The 23,788-nt window shown below is 50.5% G+C and overlaps 2 protein-coding genes across 2 annotated transcripts in view; both read right to left on the reverse strand.

Annotated features, from left to right (window-relative positions):
* Positions 1–23,788, reverse strand: part of CAPN5 (calpain 5) — a 40,803-nt gene that overhangs the window by 12,511 nt on the left and 4,504 nt on the right. The window contains exon 2 of the mRNA XM_010160590.1: positions 7,859–7,990. Coding sequence (XP_010158892.1) covers positions 7,859–7,990 — 132 coding nt within the window. The remainder of the gene's footprint in view (positions 1–7,858; positions 7,991–23,788) is intronic.
* Positions 2,352–2,831, reverse strand: OMP (olfactory marker protein). Its single transcript, XM_010160580.1, has one exon. The coding sequence runs from the start codon at positions 2,829–2,831 to the stop codon at positions 2,352–2,354; it is 480 nt and encodes a 159-aa protein (XP_010158882.1).

Genomic DNA, 23,788 nt, shown 5'->3' on the forward strand with positions numbered 1-23,788 from the left:
ACGGGGATGAAGTCGCTCGCTCATGTCCCCTGAAGCAGAGAAAAATCACACCACTCCACTTACATCCCACCCCCAGCTCTGACTGAAAGGAGGATCCACCCCAGGATCATTTCCCCTCCTCTGACCAGCTTCAAAGCCCTCCCCAGACCACACAAACCTCTAAACGCTTCATTAAGTCTTTCACACTAAGAGAAATTAAGGTGAATGTTCATTTTACTTTTTACAGGAGAAAAAGGTGCTCAAAAATACCAACAGTGACTTGAAAATGGTGAGCGCTGCTTTACTGCATGCAGGACTGGGGCACCTTCCAAAAAGGGCATGAAGAAGACACGCACAGCCTCAGTCCTTAAAGGGAAACCGGTCGACTTGGCTTTTATTTACTGTGTTACATCGATCCCCAGCGAGGTTTCTGCAGCAGGAACTCTACCCCAGCAACCAGCAGCGTAGCAACAGCATACTGTAAGCCCTGGCATGCAAAAACCCCTTTGGAAGTTGGCAAGGGGCTCGTGTTATTGGTGTAATGTGGTTTGTAGTCAAGAGTTCTGCTCCAGGAGGTACAAGGAAGGGTCACCTGTGGGAAAATCTTCTGACACCCTAGAACTGGGTTTTGGCCCACAGTAGGTCCATGCTATGGCCAAACAGGGGTGGATCCACTTTCATCTCTCTTCACTGTGTGCAGAATTTCGTGTGGCCTAAAGAAAGACATCAGTTTCTCCAGCACTGCCCATGGCATGGGAGTATGACTTGGTGTTTGCTGAGCTTTGGTTGGGAGCAAGACTCAATGCTCCCACCACCTCTCCAGCCAGGAGCTGACGTTCCCACTTTCCTTCTCTCCACCTGGCATAGCTTGCGCCAATCATTTTATACACTATTATTGGGCTGGGGAGGGCAAGTAGTCTGCATCTCTGGAGGCTTTGAGGAAGAGGTTGGACTGGTTTTGGGATGGTCCACACAAGTCAGCAGGCCATGGGGACAAAGTATTTTGTCCTGGCTTTTCCATTGCTGCCCTCTCCTTACACATCTTGGGAAAATCTCAGTCCATACCTTGAGGAGCACTCACCCACATTTGCGTGCAATCTTGGCAAAGAACCAACTGTAACAATGCTTGATTCTTTCAAAGGGTATTTCTATCTGTGGGTCTCAAGAAACTGCACCAAAGTACCCTCCACTTTTTGGTGGGGGGGAAAGAGAACATCCAAATTTAGCAGTTTATTCACTGTGATGGGACAAGCCAGATGCAAAACACCTTCCTGCTCCTAAACTTGCAAAGGTACCATCTCCCCTCTCTGCTCCCTCAGCCACCCAGACACCGCTCCTTGCCTCAGCATTTGTAGAGGGTAGAAGATACTGCTTTTTGGGGACAGCAGCAGCAGGTTTCTGCTCTGTTGTTTGCAAAGTGCTCTGCAGCCTCACGGCTCCCTATAGATGCTTCAGAATAAATATATTCAGGGGTGTTTTAAGGCCAAAACAATGCACAAATTGATTTTGCTGCGGGGGACTCACTGCTGGCTCAGACCTACAGCCTGCACTGAGCTCTTGGCTCGCTTGCCCAGCTCTGCACACACACGCACACCTGCTCCAACCCATCCCAGGACCAACAACCTCCAGGCAGCACAAAGTAAGCAAAGTGCTACAGCACACCTCCCCACAATGCCCCCCAGCGAGGAATAGTGGCGGCTGTCAAGAAAAAGATGGTCCAACATCCCTACAGCAGTTTGTCCAGTGGGTTTGCAACCTGCAGGACACAATATCCAAACGTAGTCTGGCTCCACGGCAAGGTGATCCTCCACAGGACTGGTTTCCAGAGACACCAAACAGCCACAGTCGCAGCAGCAGTCACTGCAGCCTGCAAGCACGCAGCATCCATGAAAGGAGAAGCGCTCCATGGCTAACAAGCCTTCCCTTTTCAATAGCCAGGACGGAAACTGGAATCCAGACCTCTCTCCAGGCTGTGTCTCCTGTTTCTAGTATGGCAATTTCTTATTTTTCCATGAGGCTTTTCGTATGCAGTTGCCATGGTTGGAGGGCTTAGGGCAGCCTCATATTTCCAAGCCAGCAAGACCCTGCGCCAGTCAGGCTTGGTGAACCCCTGATGAATTCACAAGCGTGCAGTCTTATACTCTAGGCAAATACAGCAGCAAGCCTCCTCCCCATCATTCAGAGGACAGCACGTATGAAAAGTGCTTTGCAGGGCTGAGGGGCTCCAGAACCACCAAGCTGTCCTCCACTTTTTCACAATGCCATCCCTCATAAAACAGAACCCTATAAAAACTGAACCAAGAACTGAACTGAGAGAAAGAAAAACGAAGACAAAAGCATAGCTGAAGCAAGAAGGGCCAAGCAAGAAGGGATCAGGCTTTAAAAACAACATAGCCCTTCAGCTGAGCTGGTTCGAGGCCGTCACTGAAAGCGAGGAGGAAATACATCACCTTCCGGATCTGGGCTAACTCCGCTACCCGCTCCCCAAATTCCTGGGCATCTGCCTCATTGCACTCCACCTCCTTGGCCCCTGGCTTCTTCCAGAAGATGCCCACCGGCTCCAGCAACTGCCGGTTCATAAGGTGGGTGAGATCAGGAGTCCAGTGCTGGGACGTGCCGGTCACCGTGACCTTCCCAGCTCTCTCCAGCTGCATGTCCCAGTGGAGGAAGTGGAGGTTGTGCTGCCGGATGAAATCCACTCGGTAGATGTGCTCGTTGGGATGCAGCAGCTTCTCGCCATCCTGGGGTCTCATGTTTTTTTGCTGCAGGCTCTGGAATCGCAGTCGCATGCACCGAGTGAGCTGGTCATCATGGACAAAGGGCAGCTTGAGCATCCCTGCCTCGGCTGCCATCGCCTCGCTTGCTCCTCTGCTACGTCCTCAACAACGTTTGGCTCTCAACCAGGACACGCAAGGGGAAAAAGTCTCCAAGCTCCCGGAGCTGATGCTCCCTCTCCACGGTCCCAGTGGTGCTAGGCAACTCGGGTCAGTGACGCAAAACACCCTCTGGGGCTTCCTCTGGGTGCCCTCCTGCCTCGCTTGCAACTTAGGAACTGATGGTGCTGCTGTGCACGAAAATCTATAGGGAAGGGATGTCTGATGTCAGCCTCCCTGGCAACCGCCCTGACAACTGCAGCTTGTTATCCATGAATGGAGGCGTGCCGATAAGGATGCCACCCTACAGCTCTGGGTGGCTGTGGCTTTCTCTGACTGTAGGCTCAGGGGGTAACTCAGGTTGGAAGGAGGCTCTGGAGGGCTCTGGTCCAACCTGCAGGACTTACTTCAATGTTAAATGAGGTTGCTTGGGGCTTTGTCCAGTTCATCATCGAGTGTCTCCATGCATGGAGATCCCACAGCATCTCTGGGCCCTTGTTCCAGTGTCTGACCATGTTCGTGCTAAGCTGGAGCTTGTGCTGTTGTCTTTTATCCCGTGATTGTGCATCCCCAGCAAGAGTCAGGCTCCATCTTGCCCACACCCTTCCATTGGGTATCTGCAGACAGCAGTAAGTTTCCCCTTTGCCTTCCATCCTCCTGGCCACACAAACCCAGTGCTCTCAGCCTCTCCTGTGCTCCAAGACTATCTCGGTGGCTTCCATCAGGCTTGCTTCAGTTTGCCACTGTCTTCTTCTGGGGACCCCAAAACAGTGCCCAGGTGGGGATTAACAAATGCCAGGCACCCGTCTCTGCAACGGTATGTGTTTGACTCAGAGTCAACTTGTCCCTGAGGAACCCGTGTCCTTTTCTGGATGGTGTGGCTGGCAGGAGTTGGGCTTCATGCTGGTGCAGCATCAGATGGACACCAGCAGCTCAGCATGGGTCTGCCTGCCCTCGAAGGGACTGGCTCAATGTTGGAGACGGGGCTCACATGTGGGCTTCAACTTTGTGTGCCTGGGACAGAGGAACTCAGGCACAGTCTGTGAATTAAGGCTTCTCTAATTGGGTCAGGTGGAGAATCACAGAATTACAGAAAGGACATAAGCATGGTGCTATTTGTGAAAATGGGGATGACATTCATAGAATCACAGAATGGTTTGGGTTGGAAGGGACCTTAAAGATCATCTAGTTCCAACCCCCCTGCCACGGGCAGGGACACGTTCCACTAGACCAGGTTGCTCCAAGCCTCATCCAGCCTGGCCTTGAACACTTCCAGGGATGGGGCATCCACAGCTTCTCTGGGCAACCTGTCCCAGTGCCTCCCAACCCTCTCCGGGAAGAACTTCTTCCTGATGTCCAATCTAAACCTAATCCTCCTTCCAGTTTAAAACCATCACCCCTTGTCCTGTCACTGCAGGTCCCTGTAAAAAGTCCCCACACACATACTTTTTTATTGGCCCCTTCAGGCACAGGAAGGTGCTATAAGGTCTCCCTGGAGCCTTCTCTTTTCCAGGCTGAACAAGTCCAACTCTCCCAGCCTGTTCCCATAGCAGAGATGCTCCAGCCCTTGGAGCATTTCCATGGCCTCCTTTGAACTCACTCCAACAGCTCCGTGTCTTTCTGTTATTGGGTTCCCCAGACCTGGACGCAGAACTGCAGGGGTGGGTCTCCCCAAAGCAGAGGAGAGGGGGAGAATTCCCTCCCTCAACCAGCTGGCCACGATGTTCTGGATACAGCCCAGGATATGCACTGGGACTGTGTCACACTTAACTCACAACCACCCGGTATCATCCCTGGAGGCTATCCCTTTGACTCCAAGAAGTCCCAAAAAAGACCATCAGAAGCTGGCCTTGGCCAGACAAGCCACAGACACCAAGGGCCCAAGGTGGCTCATTTTCCTGGAAACTGTCCTGCAGTCACCAGTCTGCTGTTACTCCTAAAGACCCTGAGGACAGAGTCAAGAAAGCTAATTGCTAAAGCCTCCTGTGAAGGAAAAATGAGAGGTCTGAGGACAACTGACCCTTCTGACTGTTCTCTGAGCTCTTGCCTCACTTGTTTACTACCTTTGAAATACCTTTATCAAAAACTGGTGACAAATCCTTGGGTTTTAAAAGTTAAAAATGCCTTCAGGTAACCCTGGAAAGCTTTTTGAGCTGAGCTACATCTGACAATGTCATACAGACCTTGCTTGGACTCCTTTGTTTCTCTTATCTCCATATGGGATGGCAGTAGAAGGAGCAATGACCTTGTACCTGATGATGAACGGACTGAGTGGGGGTCCAGCCCGAGGCACCATGTGATGTTCCTTCCCTGCTCAGCTGAGGCACAAGATCAGCCTTTAGGGTCTTCTCAGAGAGCAGTAACTAACCGCAGGCTGTAGAAAAGGGTGTTACTGAGCCAGATCACACCTGAAGCCATCTTGGGTCAACCAAGACTCAGGAGTTTTGAAAACAGTTCCAAATTAAATTCCAGTACCCCATTTCCACTCAGTGACTCAAACAACACAAGCATAATGGGAAATAGGGACACAGAGGAAGCCTTGGGGCAAGGTGGAAGAAAATGTGTGAGTAAAATCATCTCCTGGCGTAAACAGGGCTGTGCTGGCCTGTCCTATTCCCATGAAGGCACTGCTCCTCATACTTGACAGTTCCACTCTGTGAAATGGAGCAAGGGGCACACAGAGCCTAAATTGCATCCTGGTGGAAATCAGGATTACATTTTCTAGCACCTATGGGAGACCAGGGTCAGGATCCCTGTGCTGATATTTCAGAGATGCTAACACCTGCGTCAGCATCCTTCAGCTCCTCCCGGACCCTGAATCAGAGACATTTTGGTGTCTGATCACAGTTTAAAAACCTGGTGTTTGCTGCCTTGTCTGCCCTCTCAATTGCTACTTGCATCAGCACATTGCTCAGTCCAGAGTAGGGGTTTGGGTCCTATGTGCAGAGATGCCAGTAAGCCAAGGAGCAAAAAGGTACTTCCAGCAACATTATCACAACTGCATGTGCAACCACACTGAGGACCAAGTGGCACATTGTTTCTGGACCAGAGAAGGGCTCCGAGATCTTCAACAAGGACCATGCTCAATCCAGGCCCAGTCAGTACAGCTGGTGTCTCTTTGGATCAAGGGGTTAATCTATGCACTTGACGACTCCCAGTTTGTGGTTTATAGCCACAATTACTCCTTGCAATTCACCATAAGCCTTCCAAGCACTTTTTTCACAAGGGCAGGTAGTGACAGGACAAGGGGTAACGAGTTTAAACTGAAAGTGAGGAGATTTAGATTAGATATCAGGAAGAAATTCTTCCCGCAGAGGGTGGTGAAGCACTGGGACAGGTTGTCCAGAGAAGCTGTGGATGCCCCATCCCTGGAAGGGTCCAAGGCCAGGCTGGATGAGGCTTGGAGCAACCTGGTCTAGGGGAAGGTGTCCCTGCCCATGGCAGGGGGGTTGGAACTGGATGGTCTTTAAGGCCCCTTCCAACCAAAACCTTTCTATGATTCTGTGATTCTTTGCAAAGTGTGAATAAAGGTTCCACCTAATTCACAGGCCTCCGAAAGCAGGGCTGTGCTGAAGGATGTCTGACTGGAGCCCTGTAGCGAACACCACAGCAAACTGAACACCACTGGGAGGGGGCGCTTGGGGAGAGAGCTTGCAGCTCATGCCACAAAACAAACCTTTCTGAAAGAAAGAGGAGGCAGGTAAAGAAGAGCCTCTGCAAGTTAAGGGCATGGAAAATGAGAAGTCATAAACACCTACAGACAAACTGCCAAGGGAGGAAAAGCAATGCCGTTGGCAAACTGAAATAATGAGGTGTCCAAAGGGACCTGGCTTCTGTTTGGTTGGCATTTCCCAGGGCAGGGCTGGAAGTGAATGATGAGGAGGGAAGACAACTCGTCTCCTTGCCCTTGGGAGATGTCAGAGCAGAGGAACAAGCTAAACAACCCTGTGCACCACACCTGTAATGACAGCCACAACAGTCACCACAGCCACGATGGGAGGAAGCCTTACTGCTTACCCAGAAGTCAATAGCTACCCTAGAATATTTTAGAATCTTTAGGTTGGAAAAGACCTTTAAGACCATCAAGTCCAACAGTTAACCCAACACTTCTCATATGACCATTAAACCACGTCCCTAAGTGCCCTAAGTCCCTAATGGTTGGACTTGATGATCCTAATGGTCTTTTTCTACCTGAAAGATTCTACAATTCTATGAAAAGGTGCTTGCAATTGGTTGGTCTCTTGCCCTACAATGAGACACGTGTGTACCAGGCTCTGAGGCCCCCCTGCCATGGCTTTCACAGGACTGACTTCTTCTGTAGCTGAGGATATGGCGGAGACAGGCACAGACTGACCAAGGATGTGGCAGTCAGCATCTCCTTCCCCTCCCCAACTGCCACCTCTGCGGTTGCTCCCCAGCTCTTCAGCCCCTTCCTCTGGGGCAGCTCCTTGCTGGCTTTCTGGCCCACAAGACAGTCCCTCTGGACCTCAGACTCGAAGGAGCACTGCTACACGGTTCAATCCAGCCATGAGACATGCCAGGGGTCGATGCTTTGGGGAGGCAGTGGCCTGGGAGAGACAGTAACACCCTCAAATTGCCCCACCTGCCCCAGCACAAGGTGTCTCATTACCAAGGCAAGCACACACTGAGCAGCCAGAGAGGTAACATCATGAAAACTAGGGAAAGGTGGCCAAAAGCTGCAGCTCAACATCCTGAATTTTGTTGGTTTTGAAGTTATTTTGGAGTGGGGAGGGTCACATTTGTAATCTGGAGGACAGGACAGGGCTTGATTCACTTAAGGAGAAACTGGCCAAGGGTTTGGCTTGAGTGTGATGTGACTGTAGTTGTGATGACTGAATGCCCCTTGAAAGGTAATCCTTTAAAAGACATGAACAGTTTGTCAGGACCTGAGGCATCCCTGAAGAACCAGTTTTTGAGACGGACAAATACAATGTGAGGCCAAGGTGCTGAAGACAGGCTTTCCCCTGCCATGAGGAACCGCTTACCTTCTGCCACAGAGATTCCCGGGATGCCAGGGAGGAGCAGGCAGCCACGAACCAGCAGTTCCCAACCTGGCCCTGGTGTAAGTCATGGGAGCTGATCCCGTCCACAAAGAGATGTGGATCATCGCAGATTTCCTGTGGGACAGGAGGAAAACACATAAACCGGTTAAGCGAGGAGATGGGGGAATCAGGAGCAAGGCTTCCTGGCACAGGAAAAATCTCTTTTCCCCACAGACTCTGTTTAAATCCCACCTCCAGCTTTCTGCTGGCCTTGCTCATCATGTTCGTGGCAGGAGGACCCTGCCCTGACCTCTGCTCTCACCAGGACACTGGCAGCATTGCTGTCAAAGTGACGCCGGACCAAGTCCATGTTCTGTTCCAGCATCAGCACAGCTTTGCCATAATTATCCCTGGTGATAATGGTATGTTTTCACACCATTACAGCCCTACTGACCCATCCCCTCCTCTAAATCCAGCTTTTGTTATTTCTCGTAAACCCTCCAGCTCTCTCTACTCTGTGACTGCTTTACAAGCTTCTCCCCCACTTGTTTTGCTCTGGACAGCATGAGAGCATCACCCAAACACACTGTCTCCGATACTGGAACTTGGGGATCCATCAAATATAAAACCCTGCAGGGGTGGGACGGAGCCCGGCATTTAGACGAGGAATCACAGTGCCTAAATCAGACAATGCACCCAGGAAAGCTCAGCGCAGGCTGACGGCTCAGCCAAGTGTCCTCACCCAGGAGCTCTGCCCTTCCAGATCTCAGGACAGCAGACAGAGAAAATATGGCGAAACAAAAGCTTTGCAGCTGGGCCAGGAGGATTAAATGCTCATTCTGTCACCAAAAGGAGCAGGGTGGACTGAGCAGGGAACCATGCATGGAGACACCTGGGCAGGAGGCAGCCAGGAGCTGAGCTCCTCCAACCCTCACAACCCAAACACATCACCTTTCCTCTGCCCAACTCCTGCCAGGCTGCCCTCCCTTCTTCCCCCTCCCACTTAGAGCCTGGCCAAGAAAGCACTTAAGGAAGTGTTGTTAAATAAGGCTGTTGAGCAAGCTTCATGTGAAACACTGCTTTTTTCAAAATTTATTTCTTCTTCTAATCAATCCTTTGGAAGGTCATGTCTGGCTGGAGGCTGCAAGCAGACGGGACAGACAAAAAGCTGAAAGAATCTTTTCCCCTTTGTTATTATGTTTAATTTAAAGGTGGGAGAGAAAGCACTGATTTTCTCTCTCCCTCCACACCTCCGAGCTTTTCAGGGTGGCTGCACCCAGAATAACATGTTTCCCCCAAACTTTGCGCATGAGGAATTGCACTGTGTCTGTCCATCAGAGGGAGGAACAGAATTGCTGCTTCTTATGCACCTCCTGCTATTCCCACCTAACCCAGACAGCACCATCCATCTGAAAAATAACCCAAGCTCCACACAGACACAAACTAGGCAGGGATCAAACCCAAGGGAAAGGACTAATCCCAGCTGCTGGCACTGCAGGAGGTTGGGATAAGCACTAGAGGGAGGCAAGCTGACAGCTACTGAAGCCAAGAGCCACTTCTCAACATCCCTGGGTGCAGAGAGGGATGGAAAAGGAACTATGGGGTTTAACTCCTGTTTCACACCACCAAGGAAGCAGCCAGCAGCAGGGGATGTATCCATCCTGTTTGTCAGTGACAGGGATGTGTGCAAGATCAGCTCTTAGTCATCCTGCTGCGGGGGGCAGAGGCACCGTGTTTGCCTCATTTGAGGACCACAGCTGCCCTTTCTACCCGTAGGTGAATCCACAGTGCACAAAAAAGGAGTTGCTTGGTATTACGCAGACAGCGGAGAACACAACAGCATGAAAAACTAACCCTGCCTGGCAGCAATTCGCATAGGGTAGAGGGTGTCAGATGCTCAGGGGCCTAAGAGCAGAGCTGCCAGTTAGCCGTGATTTCACCATCACCAGGAAAGAACTGGCAAATCAAAACCCCTCCGTTGCTCATTTTAATAGAGGGGAGCCCGCCAGGAAAGAACTGGCAAATCCAAACCCCTCCCTCTTAAATGTTGCTCATTTTAATAGAGGGGAGCCCTATGTACTCATCAAAAGAGCAGCTTGCCCTGGCACAGACGAGGGGTGCAGCTCATCAGGCCCATGGCAGCAACAAAGGTGCCATGGTTGGAAATGCTCAGGGCAGGCTCTCTCTGCAAAACACACCCCTCGTTTGGCTCAGCTTCTCTTCCCACTATTGGAGATGGGTCCCTAAGGGCACATCGTTCCTTCAGGCAGCTCTTCAGATGCTGATGTAGGCGTTTCCCGTACAGGTGCACACTTGGATGTGGTATTTCAAGGTGGTTTTGGTCCAGTGTGGATCAAGTGTTTGAGCACACACTTGATCCACAACTTATCTGTAGGCGTTTCCCGTTCAGGTGCACACTTGGATGTGGTGTTTCAAGGTGTTTTTGGTCCAGTGTGGTGGTGGCTGAGAGCACACACTTGATCCACAACTTATCAGCCCCAGGGCTTTCTAATATCATTCCCTCGTAATGTGCAAAACCCTATGGCAGTTTGCAGCTGAATTGGAAGCTTCCTAAGGGCACGAACGTTCCTCAATGCCACAATCCTCTGCTGCGGTAGGCGGGAACAGCCTCTCCTTTGAGCCAGGGTCTTGCATGCCTGGTCCCTGAAGATGCATCAGGCCTTGGAGATGGAGTGATGCTTTGCACAAGGATCAGCCCAGCACAGGCCCGCCTGGAAGGAGACATCAGGTGAGTGCTGCATACAACTTGGACAAGTCCCAAAATGTTCAGTGAGTCTTCCCAGGAGTCCCCCCTGAAGGGCAGAGAGGAGTTGCCGTGATTCCCTGCAGAAGGACCTTGTAGCACCCTCAAGGCGCAGGACTGAGCTTGGTCCCAGTGGACTCCCTGTGTGAGCACAGCATCACCAAACCAGTGTCATTAGGAAGAACTTCTGGAGATCATCCAGTCCATTCCACCTGCTCAAAGCAGGGCCAGCCACAGCAGGTTGCCCAGGATTGTGTCCAGTCAGGTTTTTAATGGAGACTCCACAACCTCTCCAGGCAACCTGTGCCACTCTTTTGACCACCCCCACAGTCAAAAAGCTTTTTCTAGTGTTTAAATGGAATTTCCTGGGTTTTAACATGTGCTCACCGTCTCTTGTCCCGTCACTGGACACCACTGAGAAGTCTGGCTCTGTCTTCTTCGTTCTCTACCATCATGTATTTATTCACCACCCCCACAGTCAAAAAGCTTTTTCTAGTGTTTAAATGGAATTTCCTGGGTTTTAACATGTGCTCACCGTCTCTTGTCCCGTCACTGGACACCACTGAGAAGTCTGGCTCTGTCTTCTTCGTTCTCTACCATCATGTATTTATTCACATCATTAAGATCCCCCTGAGACTTCTCTTCTCCAGACTGAGCAGTCATCGCTCACTCAGCCTCTCCTTGGTTCAGATGCTCCAGTCCCTTAATGATCTTCACGGGTTTTTGCTGCACTCACAGGAGGGAAGGCAGCACTGCCTCCTTGCTCCAACATTCTGGAGCTGATTCCATCAGGGTAAGACTTATCCATGGGTCAGTCTCCCCAGAAAAATCTCCTGAGAAGTTTTCCCAAACCCTTTAGATTGGAGCTTCCCAATATTAAATTACTTGGATTCTTCAGTCCCCACTGAAGCTGCTGAGTTCCCACACACACGTTTTAGCCCTGATCTAGACAGCATGGACTTCAGTTCACAGGCATGACATTCCCTGGGTGCTCTGCCTATGCTGGGGCGGGAGCAAGGGACCAAGGCACTGCTTCAGCTGTAGTTCCCCACAGGATTTCATAGAATCATAGAATCACAGAACAGTTTGGGTTGGAAAGGACCTTAAAAATCATCTAGTTCCAATGCCCCTGCCATGGGCAGGGACCCCTTCCACTAGACCAGGTTGCTCCAAGCCTCATCCAGTCTGGCCTTGAAGACAGATAGGGATGGGGTATACACAATTTCTCCGGGCAACATGTTCCAGTGCTTCACCACCCTCTCCGGGAAGAATTTTTTCCTGATATCTAATCTAAATCTATCTGCTTTCGATCTAAAGCCATTACTCCTTGTCCTGTCACTACCTGCCCTTGTAAAAAGTCCCCTCCCAGGTTTCTTATTTAGTCCCCTTTTTTCCAGGCCCCTTCAGGTACTGGAAGGGGCAATAAGGTCTCCCTGGAGCCTTCTCTTCTCCAGGCTGAACAAGCCCAACTCTCTCAGCCTTTCATCACAGCAGAGGTGCTCCAGCCCTCTGAGCATCATGGAGCACAACAGGGCTCCAGCATGCCATGCAGCACCTTCAGGGTGCAAAGCACACTCAGAGACATGAAGCCTCATGCCCACACACAGAAGTGGGTGATGAACTACAGACTAGTGGTCAAAAAAAGGCAAGTAAAGCATTAGTTTCTCTTTTCCTGCCATTAGTTTCTCTTTTCCTGCAGACAGAGCAGAAACAGATAAAGAACTTGTTCTGCAGCCAGACAGAATTAAAGGGCCTGGGGTTTGTATGTGCAAGGGGAGGAGAGAAGCAGAGGTGCTCTGATCACTGAAGGTCATCACCTTGGTTTCCTCCCCTTCCCTCCCGTGCAGGAGACAGAAACCAGGTGAGCAATAACATTTACCCAGGCGGGCGCATCTCCAGAAAGCAAACACCACGTCACCCTCCCACCCTGAGCGAAGAGGGTAGCACACAGACACGCACATCCACACACAGCCTTTGGGGTTCATGCATCAGCCACCACAGAACCAGCTCAAACTGCTCCATGGCCCCTGACGCTTCAGTAAACAGTGAGACCATCTTATCCTTCATCTCATCTCAGCCAGATCCTGCATTGTGGCTCCTCCTAGTCCGGCCACAGTTGGTTAATGGCAAGGAATAGGGGGAAAAGCCAAAAGCTATGGCTGCAGTGACACTATGGCTTCAACGTGATGCTCTTAACTCCACCTTGGCCAAGAGAGCCATCCATGCCTCTTTACCCTCAAGGAGAACATGTCCTGGAGGATCCCAAGGATCCTAAGCACCATCAGAGATGAGTTGCCCTCCCTAAAAGCAGCTGCTGAAAGTCACTGAGCTCCAGGCAACAAAATACAATTTGGAGAAAGCTTGTGCGGATGGTCCCATGGAAAGATACAACCTGATAATATGGTGAGGGCCAAACTAGTTATTCAAAATCCTGGTGATTTTTACACTCCTTCCCACATCCTTCCTCCTGCAAGGGATGCGGGACAGAGGTGGAAGCCAGACCCAGGGTTGGGAGAGGACTTCTAGGTCCCTGTTGATGAAAGGGTGATGGCAGAGGTACCGGGTCTGGCTTGTGGGAGCCTAAGACTGGATCCGTGCCAGTCTGCTCCCTCTGGCTTTGGGTTACTGAAGACCATTAAGGAAAAAATATGACCCAATCAGTGCAATTATCTTGCACTTGGTAGTGTAATTTTTTCACTGTGGGCTTTTCCTCTGCTCTCCCCTTTGGTAGTCTTTCCCCCAACACACATTTTCCTTCCAAATGCATTTAAATCGGAAAGTATCACGCTCATCTTCTCCATCTAGTCCAATTCCACACAGGGTAGTAATGAGCAAATCACCCCCTAATTGGCTTTACAATTGGCGACTCCTTATCATAAATGTTTCCCAGTGCAGATCTCTGGGCTTTAGATTCCCTGAGGATCTGGATCACATCAAGCCAGCTGCAGGGAGGGAAAATAACCATGTGAGATACAACATCTGCTGCATGTCAGGACCGTTTTTTGCTAACAAGATTTTGCAAGGAGCAGGCTAGTCTAATTGCATTGCAGAGCCTGGCTCTTTCAGGATCAATGCTTTCACTCAGACTTGCAAAATCAGCAAGATGGTCTATCAGCGTGGCTGCGCTTCCCCTCTCACGGGTGATGGGGAACCAGAAGGATCATCCTGTGTCTTAATGTCACACGGAGCCAAGAGAGCAAGAGGCGTGCAAGCAGAGCGAGCAACGGTGACACAGCTGACACAGAGGTCCCTTCCTGTCCTTGCTGCAGGTACCTGCATTGGGATGCCATTTTTCAAAAACGGCAATTAAAAAATATGCACCAGAGTGACATAAGGATAAGAAACGGAGTGTGTTTAGAAACCCAGGGGTCTGTGTTTTCAGAGGGACTGTAATTTCCTCAGTATCTTGGCTTCACAAACAACGAAGGGTAGGCTTGGTTGGCAATATCTACACCCTGCAAAACTGTATGTGGGGGTTTGTATTGCTTCAGTCAGGCATCCCTAATGCTAATCTACCCCCAGTATCTCAATACACATTTGTATCTGTGATCAGCTCCCACCCCATGCAAAGGGTGTTGCACACTCCACCCACAGCAAACAGGGCTTGCTTGTAAAGGGACGGCATCAAAAAAATACCCGTCCCACCAACCCCAAGTGACTCTGCTTGCATACCTCAGCACCCTGCCGTGCCATTTGTTTTGGCACGAGAACGAAAGTGGAGGGTGCCAAACAAGGTCTAAAGGTCAATTTGCAGTGTTAGCAGCCTCGACGGGTCCCTCTCTGGTTTTACCTTCCAGGTATCCAAAGTACAAAGGCACCAAAGAGGTTAAAGCAACGAGACACGAAGAGACGCAACACGCTGTGAGAGCACTGCACCTCTGCGGGAGCAGACAGAGAGTGAGACGGATGGGAAGGAGACTGGAACAAGTGCAAGGGCCTCGGTCCTACCGCTGCCATTCCTCCCACCCATGGTCTCCAGCGATGAGGTCTTGGAAAGCCTCACCATTACTCAGCCCAGGACTACTTTGGTCTCTACCCAGCCAAGAGGCTACCACAGCCTAGCTTTTAGCATCTCCACGCATTCGTACGCAGCCCTCCCCAGATTGCCTCTCTCACAGCAAGTCGTTTTGCTGCATCTGGTCACAGAACCACTTAGAAAAATTACTCCTTGGATCCTGACAGCCCTGAGATCTGCAAATCTCAGCTCCAAAGAAAGGCAAAAGCAGGAAAAGCAGGAAAGCCTTCACACACCTCACTGCCAAACTGGGGGGTGGGATGCTCGGAGCAGTGAGAGGACATGCCCCAGGTCACCTCACTACACTCACCTCACACCTCCCACTGGGAGGTGGGATGCTCGGAGCAGTGAGAGGACATGCCCCAGGTTACCCTGGCCAGTGGTCCCTTCTGATTTGAGGTCCCAGCACAGTCGAGTCACCACACAGGCCATAGTTCCATTATGGAAACGGTGTCACCTGTCTCCTTTTGAAACTGCATCACCTGAGCTGGCCTCACCCTTATGAGTGCACACAACTACAGTCCTGTAAAGTGAAGGAGAGGACACTGAGTAAATGCAGCAGCTCTCAGGGATGGCTCCACCTGGATCTCCTTCCCTTAAATCTTTCGTACCTGTAGGTGTGGGCTCTAGGGAGTTATACCAGAGAGGCAGAGGAGGAGAAACAAAAATAAGCTCCCATCGTTGTTTTAACCTCACCACCCTGCGACAGATATACCCCTCACATTCACCGCGGCGCTGCTAGCCACCTTCTCCCAAGTCCCTCCCTCCTCCATCATATCCCAGCCTTGAGCTCTCCTATGGATCTCCTTTGACCAGCCTACCTTGGGATGGTGCCACGGACTTGCAGGGGGAGGAACAACCCTGGTTTGGCAGCATCATCGGTTTAAAATACACCCACCCCCCAAAGTCCATCCTCTCACCGTGGCACACTGCACCCTCAGTTGCACCAGGACTTCTAGTTGTGGGGTCTAACCTCAACCAGAGCCACTGCTTTTTTTTGAAACTCTCTGCACCAGGCTCCAAATTTGTTCTTGGGGATGTTTGCAGTCATGTTTGTACAAGTGAAGGACCATAGAATCACCGACTGGTTTGGGTTGGAAGGGACCTTAAAGCCCATCCAGTCCCACCCCCTGCCATGGACAGGGACCCCTTCCACTAGACCAGGCTGCTCCAAGCCTCATCCAACCTGGCTTTGGACACTTCCAGGGATGGGGCATCCACAGCTTCTCTGGGCAACCTGTCCCAGTGCTCCCCACCCTCTCCGGGAAGAACTTCTTCCTGATATCTAATCTAAACCTCCCCACTTTCAATTTAAACCCATTCCCCCTTGTCCTGTCACTACAGGCCCTTGTAAAAAGTCCCCCCCAGCTTCCTTGTAGCCCCTTCAGGTACTGGAAGGCTGCAATAAGGTCTCCCCGGAGCCTTCTCTTCTCCAGGCTGAACAAGCCCAACTCTCTCAGCCTTTCATCACAGCAGAGGGGCTCCAGCCCTCTGAGCATCTTCGTGGCCTCCTCTGGATTCACTCCAAGTGGTCAATATCCTTCTGATATTGGGGGTTCCACAGCTGGATGCAGCACTCCAGGTGGGGTCTCACCAGAGCAGAGTACAGGGGCAGAATCCCCTCCCTCGCCCCCCTGGCCACACTTCTCTGGATACAGCCCAGGATACGGTTGGCTTTCTGGGCTGCCAGCGCACACGGCCGGCTCATGTTTAGCTTTTTGTCATGAACCATGAACCACAGGCATGAGCCATGAGGCTGTTCCACAGCTTGCGCCACTTTTCAGCCATCAGTCCTCATCTTGGAGGACACAGTGGTGGGGACATGTTGGTGGGAAGGGAGGAACCTATTCAAGTAAGCCCTGCTGTGACAAATCGCAGTATGTGGGGAGGAAAGATCCAAAACCGCCCACCCATCACAGAGTTATTGTGAAATCCTGTAGCGAGCTGGTGTGGCCATGAGCTCAGCTGTACCGTTTCTACAGCCAAGTGACATAATTCAGGTTTGGCTCTCCTGCCTACTGAACGCTGCTGTGCCTGCATCCCAGTTCCTGTGTCTCACTAAAAGCCAATCTTCTAAAACAACATTCAGGAATCTAAATCATGCAGGGTTTTTTTGTTTGTTTCTTATTTTGTTTTTTTTTTTTTAATTATCCTAAGAGCCAAGTTATTGATGGGAAAAGAACACGAAGTTGTAAAGGAAAATTACCTCCACCCTCCACTGTGCATATCTCAAATCAAAACCTCCTAACTCCTTTTCCAGGGGATACCTCCCATGCCCCCTTGGGCCATACTGTCCCAGGGCAAGGAACTGCCCTTTGGGTTGTGATTGTGTCATATTTATAGCACAGCAGCACCTCAATTCAAGACCAGGACATGACCACACCACAGTTCAAATTAATCCCCGACTACGCCATGACAATGAAGAGGTTATCATGAGTTTAAGCCACTTAAAGAAATTACTTCCAGCCCACACCTACTCTGGTTATTCATACCCTGGGTGTAGCTTTACAAACAGAGCAACCCGTTTTATGAGAAAACCACCCTCTGGAAATGTGGACTCGTGAGCTCCTGTTAGCTGAGAGAAGGGACAAAAAGGGGCACTATTTAGAGAAAATGATTCAACGTTCAGCCACCGGGAAAAGGCTGAGTTCCTGCCACTGTTGAGAGAAGGAAGCAGAAAGAAATTTGGCAGTAAGCACCCAGCGTTAGCCGAGGCTGGCTGGCACCTCCAAGGGGGGTTGCCCCAAAAAGGATTACGCCTCTATTTAACAACCAGTAGCGAACTTCCACAGGCTCTAGTCATGAAACTGCAAGAGTTCACAGAGCTGTCAAACCCAAACAAGCTTCATCTCTCCTCCACAACACCATTTCCCCCTACGGTGATTTCCTCCTAACCTGCTTCACTTTCCCAGTAACACAGGCAATGCACAGCACTTCCAGATGGGACTTTGAACCCTTCAACTCATGCTCATTTTGCTTCCAGATTAATGAGAGACAAACGATGTAGGTACAGCAGCAGCAGCTCCAAGACAGAAACATGCACAAGCCCTCCCAGCAATAGGTAGCACAGACTCTCTGTGGTTTACAAGGGCTGTATGCCAACTAATCATATGTATGGTTAGACTTACAGCCAGTTTCTCCAGTTACTAAGCACGCTGTTTACATTTTCCATCATTAATTCATACAGAAATCTATTGGTGGTATTTCTATCAGACCAGAATCAAGCTTTAACCATCCATGACCAAGATGGTTTGTTACCTTCTTGTAGCTGGGAGAAATGCATCACTGAGCAGTGGTTTCTTCCCAAAGATGCAGAACTATCAAAGATGCTGGATGTTTTGTTTCTGTGTGAACACGCAGGTCACCCCTCCCAGGCTGCAGTCTCTTGCCTCCTTAGTCAACACAGTTCTTGCTGGCCTCAGCTATCACCCGAAGGGGACAGATGCTTCAGTTCACCCTTGCTGACCTGAATTCTTCTTACGAGATCTGAGCAAGACATCACCAGCCTTAAGGGGTGGGGAAGTGATGCCAGCTTGCCCCTGCCCTACAGGGACTGGGAACAGTGGCTGAAGTGGCTGATCTCCTTTGGCACCTGAGAAGCCAGGGCGAAAAAGGGGGTGAAGTCAGAGCACTTGGAAAAATCCCATGAGAGCATCACCCTGGGGTGCTGCTTTTGGCTGCACTTTCTGTGTCAAAGGACAGTCTCACAGGGATCTGTTGGTGGGTTTTCATAGAGGTGAGAATTCAGATGATGACATGAAGGGGTCAACAGATCACACAGGTTGGCAGCCAGCTGTGCAGGCTTGGTCACAGAATCATAGAATTATCCAATGGTTTGGGTTGGAAGGGACCTTAAAGCCCATCTAGTTCCGACCCCCTGCCATGGGCAGGGACACCTTCCACTAGACCAGGTTGCTCCAAGCTTCATCCAGCCTGGCCTTGAACACTTCCAGTGATCCTGGACCTGGGGAGCTCAACTACCGATGCCCGTACTCTGCTCCAGGACACTGCCAACACCTAAAGGTTTTCTCGTTTCTCAAGGATGCTTTTCATTCTCCTCCGCTCCCTCGAGTCTCCCAGTTCAAGACTGGTTTGCCCATAGGGGTGCCTGGGACACAGCAGGGAGCTGAACACCGGGTACCTGCAACTGCACGTGGCAGCGAGCCGTGGCAGGGTGGGGATGGATGGCCATGACCGTGGCAGGATGGTCAAGCAGGCCAGCACAATCCCAAGGAATTCACCCTCCCCGTTGTGTTTCAGCACACACAGGTCTAAGGGCTTACACTGGGCTAAGTGTCTTCACTTAGGACAAAGATCCCACCCTACCACACTTCCCTGCGCTGCACACCTCAGTCTCATGACAAGGCTTTTAATCTCTGCAGGGCTCTGGGGCAGTATTTGCACAGTCTCTGTATTAAATTGTATATAGCAGAGGACAAACAGTGCCATTCCACTTGCTGTCAAATGGTGTTGGGGTTTTATTTCAAAAAGGGACGACTTGGACAATTTAATGCTCTGTACAAATAATTCAGACAGAGTCAGTCGTTTGGCAGCAGAGGAAGGACAAGCCCTTGCCCTGGGTGTTTACAAAGATGGATGCTAGCTGCATTTATTCATCCCGGGTCAACCCAGTGATGCTCCTCAACTGGATAGGAGTTCAGGTGCTGCTGAACAAGGCGAGAAGGAATGATGATGGAGAGAGGGTTTGTACCTGTTTCTTTACAGGTGTAGGTATCCCTCTGCCCTGACCACATACGCATAATAGTGTCACCATGTATTTAAAGGGAACAGAAATACAGAAGCAAGTGAGCGTGCACACCAGATCCAAGGGCTGTACACTGAATCAAAGCCAATTCACACCCAAAAAAGCCCCAAACAAACACAATTCTTGATGCAGCAAGAGGTCTTCAGAGCAAGTGATTCAGAGCCACAGTCGATTTTCAACTCCTGGAAAAACAAAACTGGATGGTGCTTAGAGGCAGCAGGTCAAGTTTAGTTCACAGGGAGTTAATTCAAGGAAGTGCCATGACCTCTCATTATGCAGAAGTCAGCTGATGCATCAACAACGGTTCCCTCCAGCTTCAATTTCCCCAGACTGAGGAAACGGCTCCTTTTTTGCTCCAACCGCGGGGCCAGCGTGGCTCCGGCCATCGTTCTCCCACAAACACTTCCTCCTACTTGTTTCTTTCTTTAACCACTTCTTGCAGCAGCAGGAGGTTTTACTGCACCTCCGGTTTTATCTTCCTTCTGCACTGTGCCTGATCAAGTCTATACAAGGGGACTCTGGGGACTTTCTTTCTTGCAAGGTCTTCAGCAAAAGGCACCTGTGCTCACAGGACTGAGCCTGCCCTTAACAGAGGCAAAGTGCCCTGAAATCTCATCCTCTCTGAGAGCTCGAGAACTAGAGCTCACAGGTGGTGCAGCACCTCCCAGCTTGCACCAAGATGAAAAGCCTGGGCTGATCCAGGGCATAACCAGCTCTGTATCTGCTCCACGTGCTCAATGAGCCTCTCTGGTATCCCAGAGCCAAATCCAGAAGGATCTACACGATTCCCTCCCATGGAGCTCCCAGAGGGCAGCAGATGCACAGGGCTCCTTTCTACAACACCCTCTGCTACCGCAATGCTCTTCCCTGATCCCAGTACAATAATTTCTAGACACCGATGCGCAGTTGCATTAAAAAGCAGGCAATTAATCTAATCCACTGATTTTACTGTTGTTTTGCATTTAAGGCCATGTCCTTCTGATGCTGAGGACAGAGCAGACTGGCTGGCTAATTTCTTATCAAAGGCTGCAGCAAGCCATGTTAATGCCAGGCAGCTTATCACCCCGTATCCTCGCTGGGGCAAAGAGGAGAGCGTGTTTGCCTGGCACCATGGGGTCGTGACCCTGGGAGGATCCAACGAAATCTGTTGGAATGCAGCCAGGGTCAGCATCATGCTCAGTGAGAGGAGAGACCTTTTAAAATAACAAAAATTATCTTGTCCATCCTTGAGGGGAAGGGAAGGGGGGAAGGCTGTGAATGGCTTGAAAATGTAAAAACAAGGTCAATTCAGAGGTTGCATTAAGTGGTGACCAAATCCTTTCCTGGCAAGGAAAGGCAATCAGCTCCAGGCTTTACAGAAAATGGCAGATGAATTAACAGGCGAGAGGCTCATAAATTCCTAAGCTGAGAAACACAAAGGTCTGGAAGGAGTCCGACTCCTGTGATGGATCGCAGAGGGATGTCAGACTCTGCTCGGAGGAGGCGGTCCCTCCGTCCACCCCGCAGCGGAGAGGAACCACAGCATCAACGCTAACCATGAGCATCCTCCGGGCAGGACCAAAACTGAGCGAGACAGGCCGAAAAGCTGCAAGAAGATGAGCAAAGGCACCCCTGGAGCTCAGATGACAGAGGTTTGTATTTCTGGCAGAAGAGTGGGACACCAGAAGATCATTGCACCCTGATCATTGCCATTTTAATTGCCTTCGTTCAGCTGCTTCACGTGAGCTCCCAGAGCAAAGAACTGCAAGAACTTAACCTCTGTCTTCCCCATTATCTTCACCGCCGTGTTTTTGTCAGCTTCCCAGCCTGGGCTACATACACACTGGGGAAAAGACCTTTTAATGCAGAAACCTGCGGGCAGGCAAGTGCCAGTCCTGCTTTTAGTGAATTAGTTCACTGACTCCTTTCCCCTTCCAGGAAAACCCCATGGGGATTGATTGTATAACCCTCACTCAAAAGCAAAAGGAGCTAAGTGCTTAATAATGCAAGAAAAAGGGTATCTGAGAGATGCTCTCCCATCCCGCAACATCTCTTCATCTTCCAAACACAATCGCATCGAAGTCAGGAGATAACAGATATAATAGACAAAACCCATACACACAAGTCAGGCTACTTATGTGTCTCAGGCTGACAGGGACGTGGCTACTGAAAAATGGCATTTTTTCAGTTTCTAAAAGAAGATTCCTCTGGTCTGGCTGGGAAAATATCCCAAAAAACAAGGCTGTGAATGACCGCATCTCTCCCCAGTGCCACAGTAGGGCTGAAAACACTATGGTCCTCCTGTCCTCCCACAACCATTCCCAAAACACCTGGCCTCTGTCTCCCCCAAAACTACTCTGACCCTCAGACCTTCTCCTCCAAATGACATTGTGTCCAGATAAAACCATAGAATCATAGAATCACAGACTGGTTTGTGTTGGAAGGGACCTTAAAGACCATCTAGTTCCAACCCCCTTGCCATGGGCAGGGACACCTTCCACTAGACCAGGTTGCTCCAAGCCTCATCCAGCCTGGCCTTGAACACTTCCAGGGATGGGGCATCCACAGCTTCTCTGGGCAAAATAATATCACCATTTAGCAAGAATCTACATTTGTGCTGTTTAATCAGTGACAACCTCCCTGGACAATTCCTGCAGAGATAAGTTGGCACTTGCACACATTTTTACTTGCTAGAGAGCTGTAAAAATACTAAGAAACAGGGCTGGAGGGTAAAACTCTCCCCCTGAAGATGGTGTAGCCTTCACCTAAGAGAGTTTTTCTAGTGGTTGCAAGCAGCCAGGCTTGAACTCGCAGTGCAGAGGTGCAGCTCAGGTTCAACCATCACTGCAAGTCACCTTGAGCCACCCAGTCACTGTGACAACAGCCTGGAAACCTTCCTGCTTCCTCACAGCCTCTCTCATCCCACTGCCTCTGGCACAGCTTGGCACTGAGTTGCCACCTGGTCCCCTCCAAGCATCTCTGGGGTCTCTTGTCCCAACCACTCTGCATCTTTGGGAAGACTACGAGGTGCTTCTGCAGTGGGCAGGGAAAAAACTGTATCTCCCAGGTCAGGGAGGAAAAAACCTTCTCCACGCTCAGCCTTTCTCCCTGGGAAGAGCTGAAGGATCAGAGCATGCTGTTCATGTGGTTCAACATCTCATCTGTGCAGTGATGCCCAAATTTCTCCTGGCTAATGAGTGGTCTCAGCAGCAGGTCATTGCTTGGTGGATTGAACCTGAATCACTGGGCCCTCCTTGCTGCAGAGGGAAAACAAGCCCTTGCTAAGGCTTAGGGGTAATAACAACCCTAATTTAACCCTGTGCCAATCCCATGGCATCACTGGAAGTAGCCTGTACCCAAGAAGAGATTTAAAGACAGTGATGATGGGAAGAGGTGAACTGTTTTCCCACAGGGTAGACGAATTTCTTCCACCCTGGGCCATCAACAGACTCAGCCGGGTGCCCCAGATCTCCCCTTATTTCTGCCTCCAGCCTGCATCCTATCCATCACCTTCCTCTCTCCTCAGAACCACCCCTCCTCATTTACATAGCTCCCAAAATCCCAGACCAGCTCACCCAACACACACACTAAAACTCCTGCTCCTGTGTTGCACTGCCAGTGTTCCTGTCTCAAATGGCAACTGCACAACCCAGAGCTTGAGGATCAGACTAAGACTTCACAGATGGTGCTATTTGCTGGAATACAGAGATCTCCCTCTCCGTCATACGGCCACAGGCAGAGTGCAAGGGAGAAGGAGACTGAAGCAAGGTACTGGGACAGTACAAGGTATTGCATCCAGCTCTGGAGCCCTCAGCATCAGAAGGATATAGACCAGTTGGAGCGCGTCCAGAGGAGGCCATGAGATGCTCAGAGGGCTGGAGCACCTCTGCTGTGATGAATGGCTGAGAGAGTTGGGCTTGGTCAGCCTGGAGAAGAGAAGGCTCCGGGGAGCCCTTATAGCACCTTCCAGTACCTGAAGGGGCTATAAGGAAGCTGGGGGGACTTTGTCCAAGGGCCTGTAGTGACCGGACAAGGGGTAATGGGGTTAAATTGAAAGAGGGAAGCTTCAGGTTGGACATCAGGAAGAAATTCTTCCCGCAGAGGGTGGTGAGGCACTGGGACAGGTTGCCCAGAGAAGCTGTGGATGCCCCATCCCTGGAAGTGTTCAAGGCCAGGCTGGATGAGGCTTGGAGCAACCTGTATTCCCTTCTAGTGGAAGGTTTCCCTAACTGTGGCAGAGGGGTTGGAACTAGATGGTCTTTAAGGTCCCTTCCAACACAAACCATTGGATTATTCTATGATTTGGGCTTAGTCCAAAATGCTACGTTTAATTTCGAATGCAATAGCCAAGTGTCGCTGCCAGAAAGAGCCACTGATGCTTCCCTAGACATCTCCAAAACCTGCTTTGGT

This window comes from Eurypyga helias, unplaced genomic scaffold (genome assembly GCF_000690775.1).
Source record: "Eurypyga helias isolate BGI_N326 unplaced genomic scaffold, ASM69077v1 scaffold11520, whole genome shotgun sequence".
In the NCBI taxonomy this organism is placed as follows: Eukaryota; Metazoa; Chordata; class Aves; order Eurypygiformes; family Eurypygidae; genus Eurypyga; species Eurypyga helias.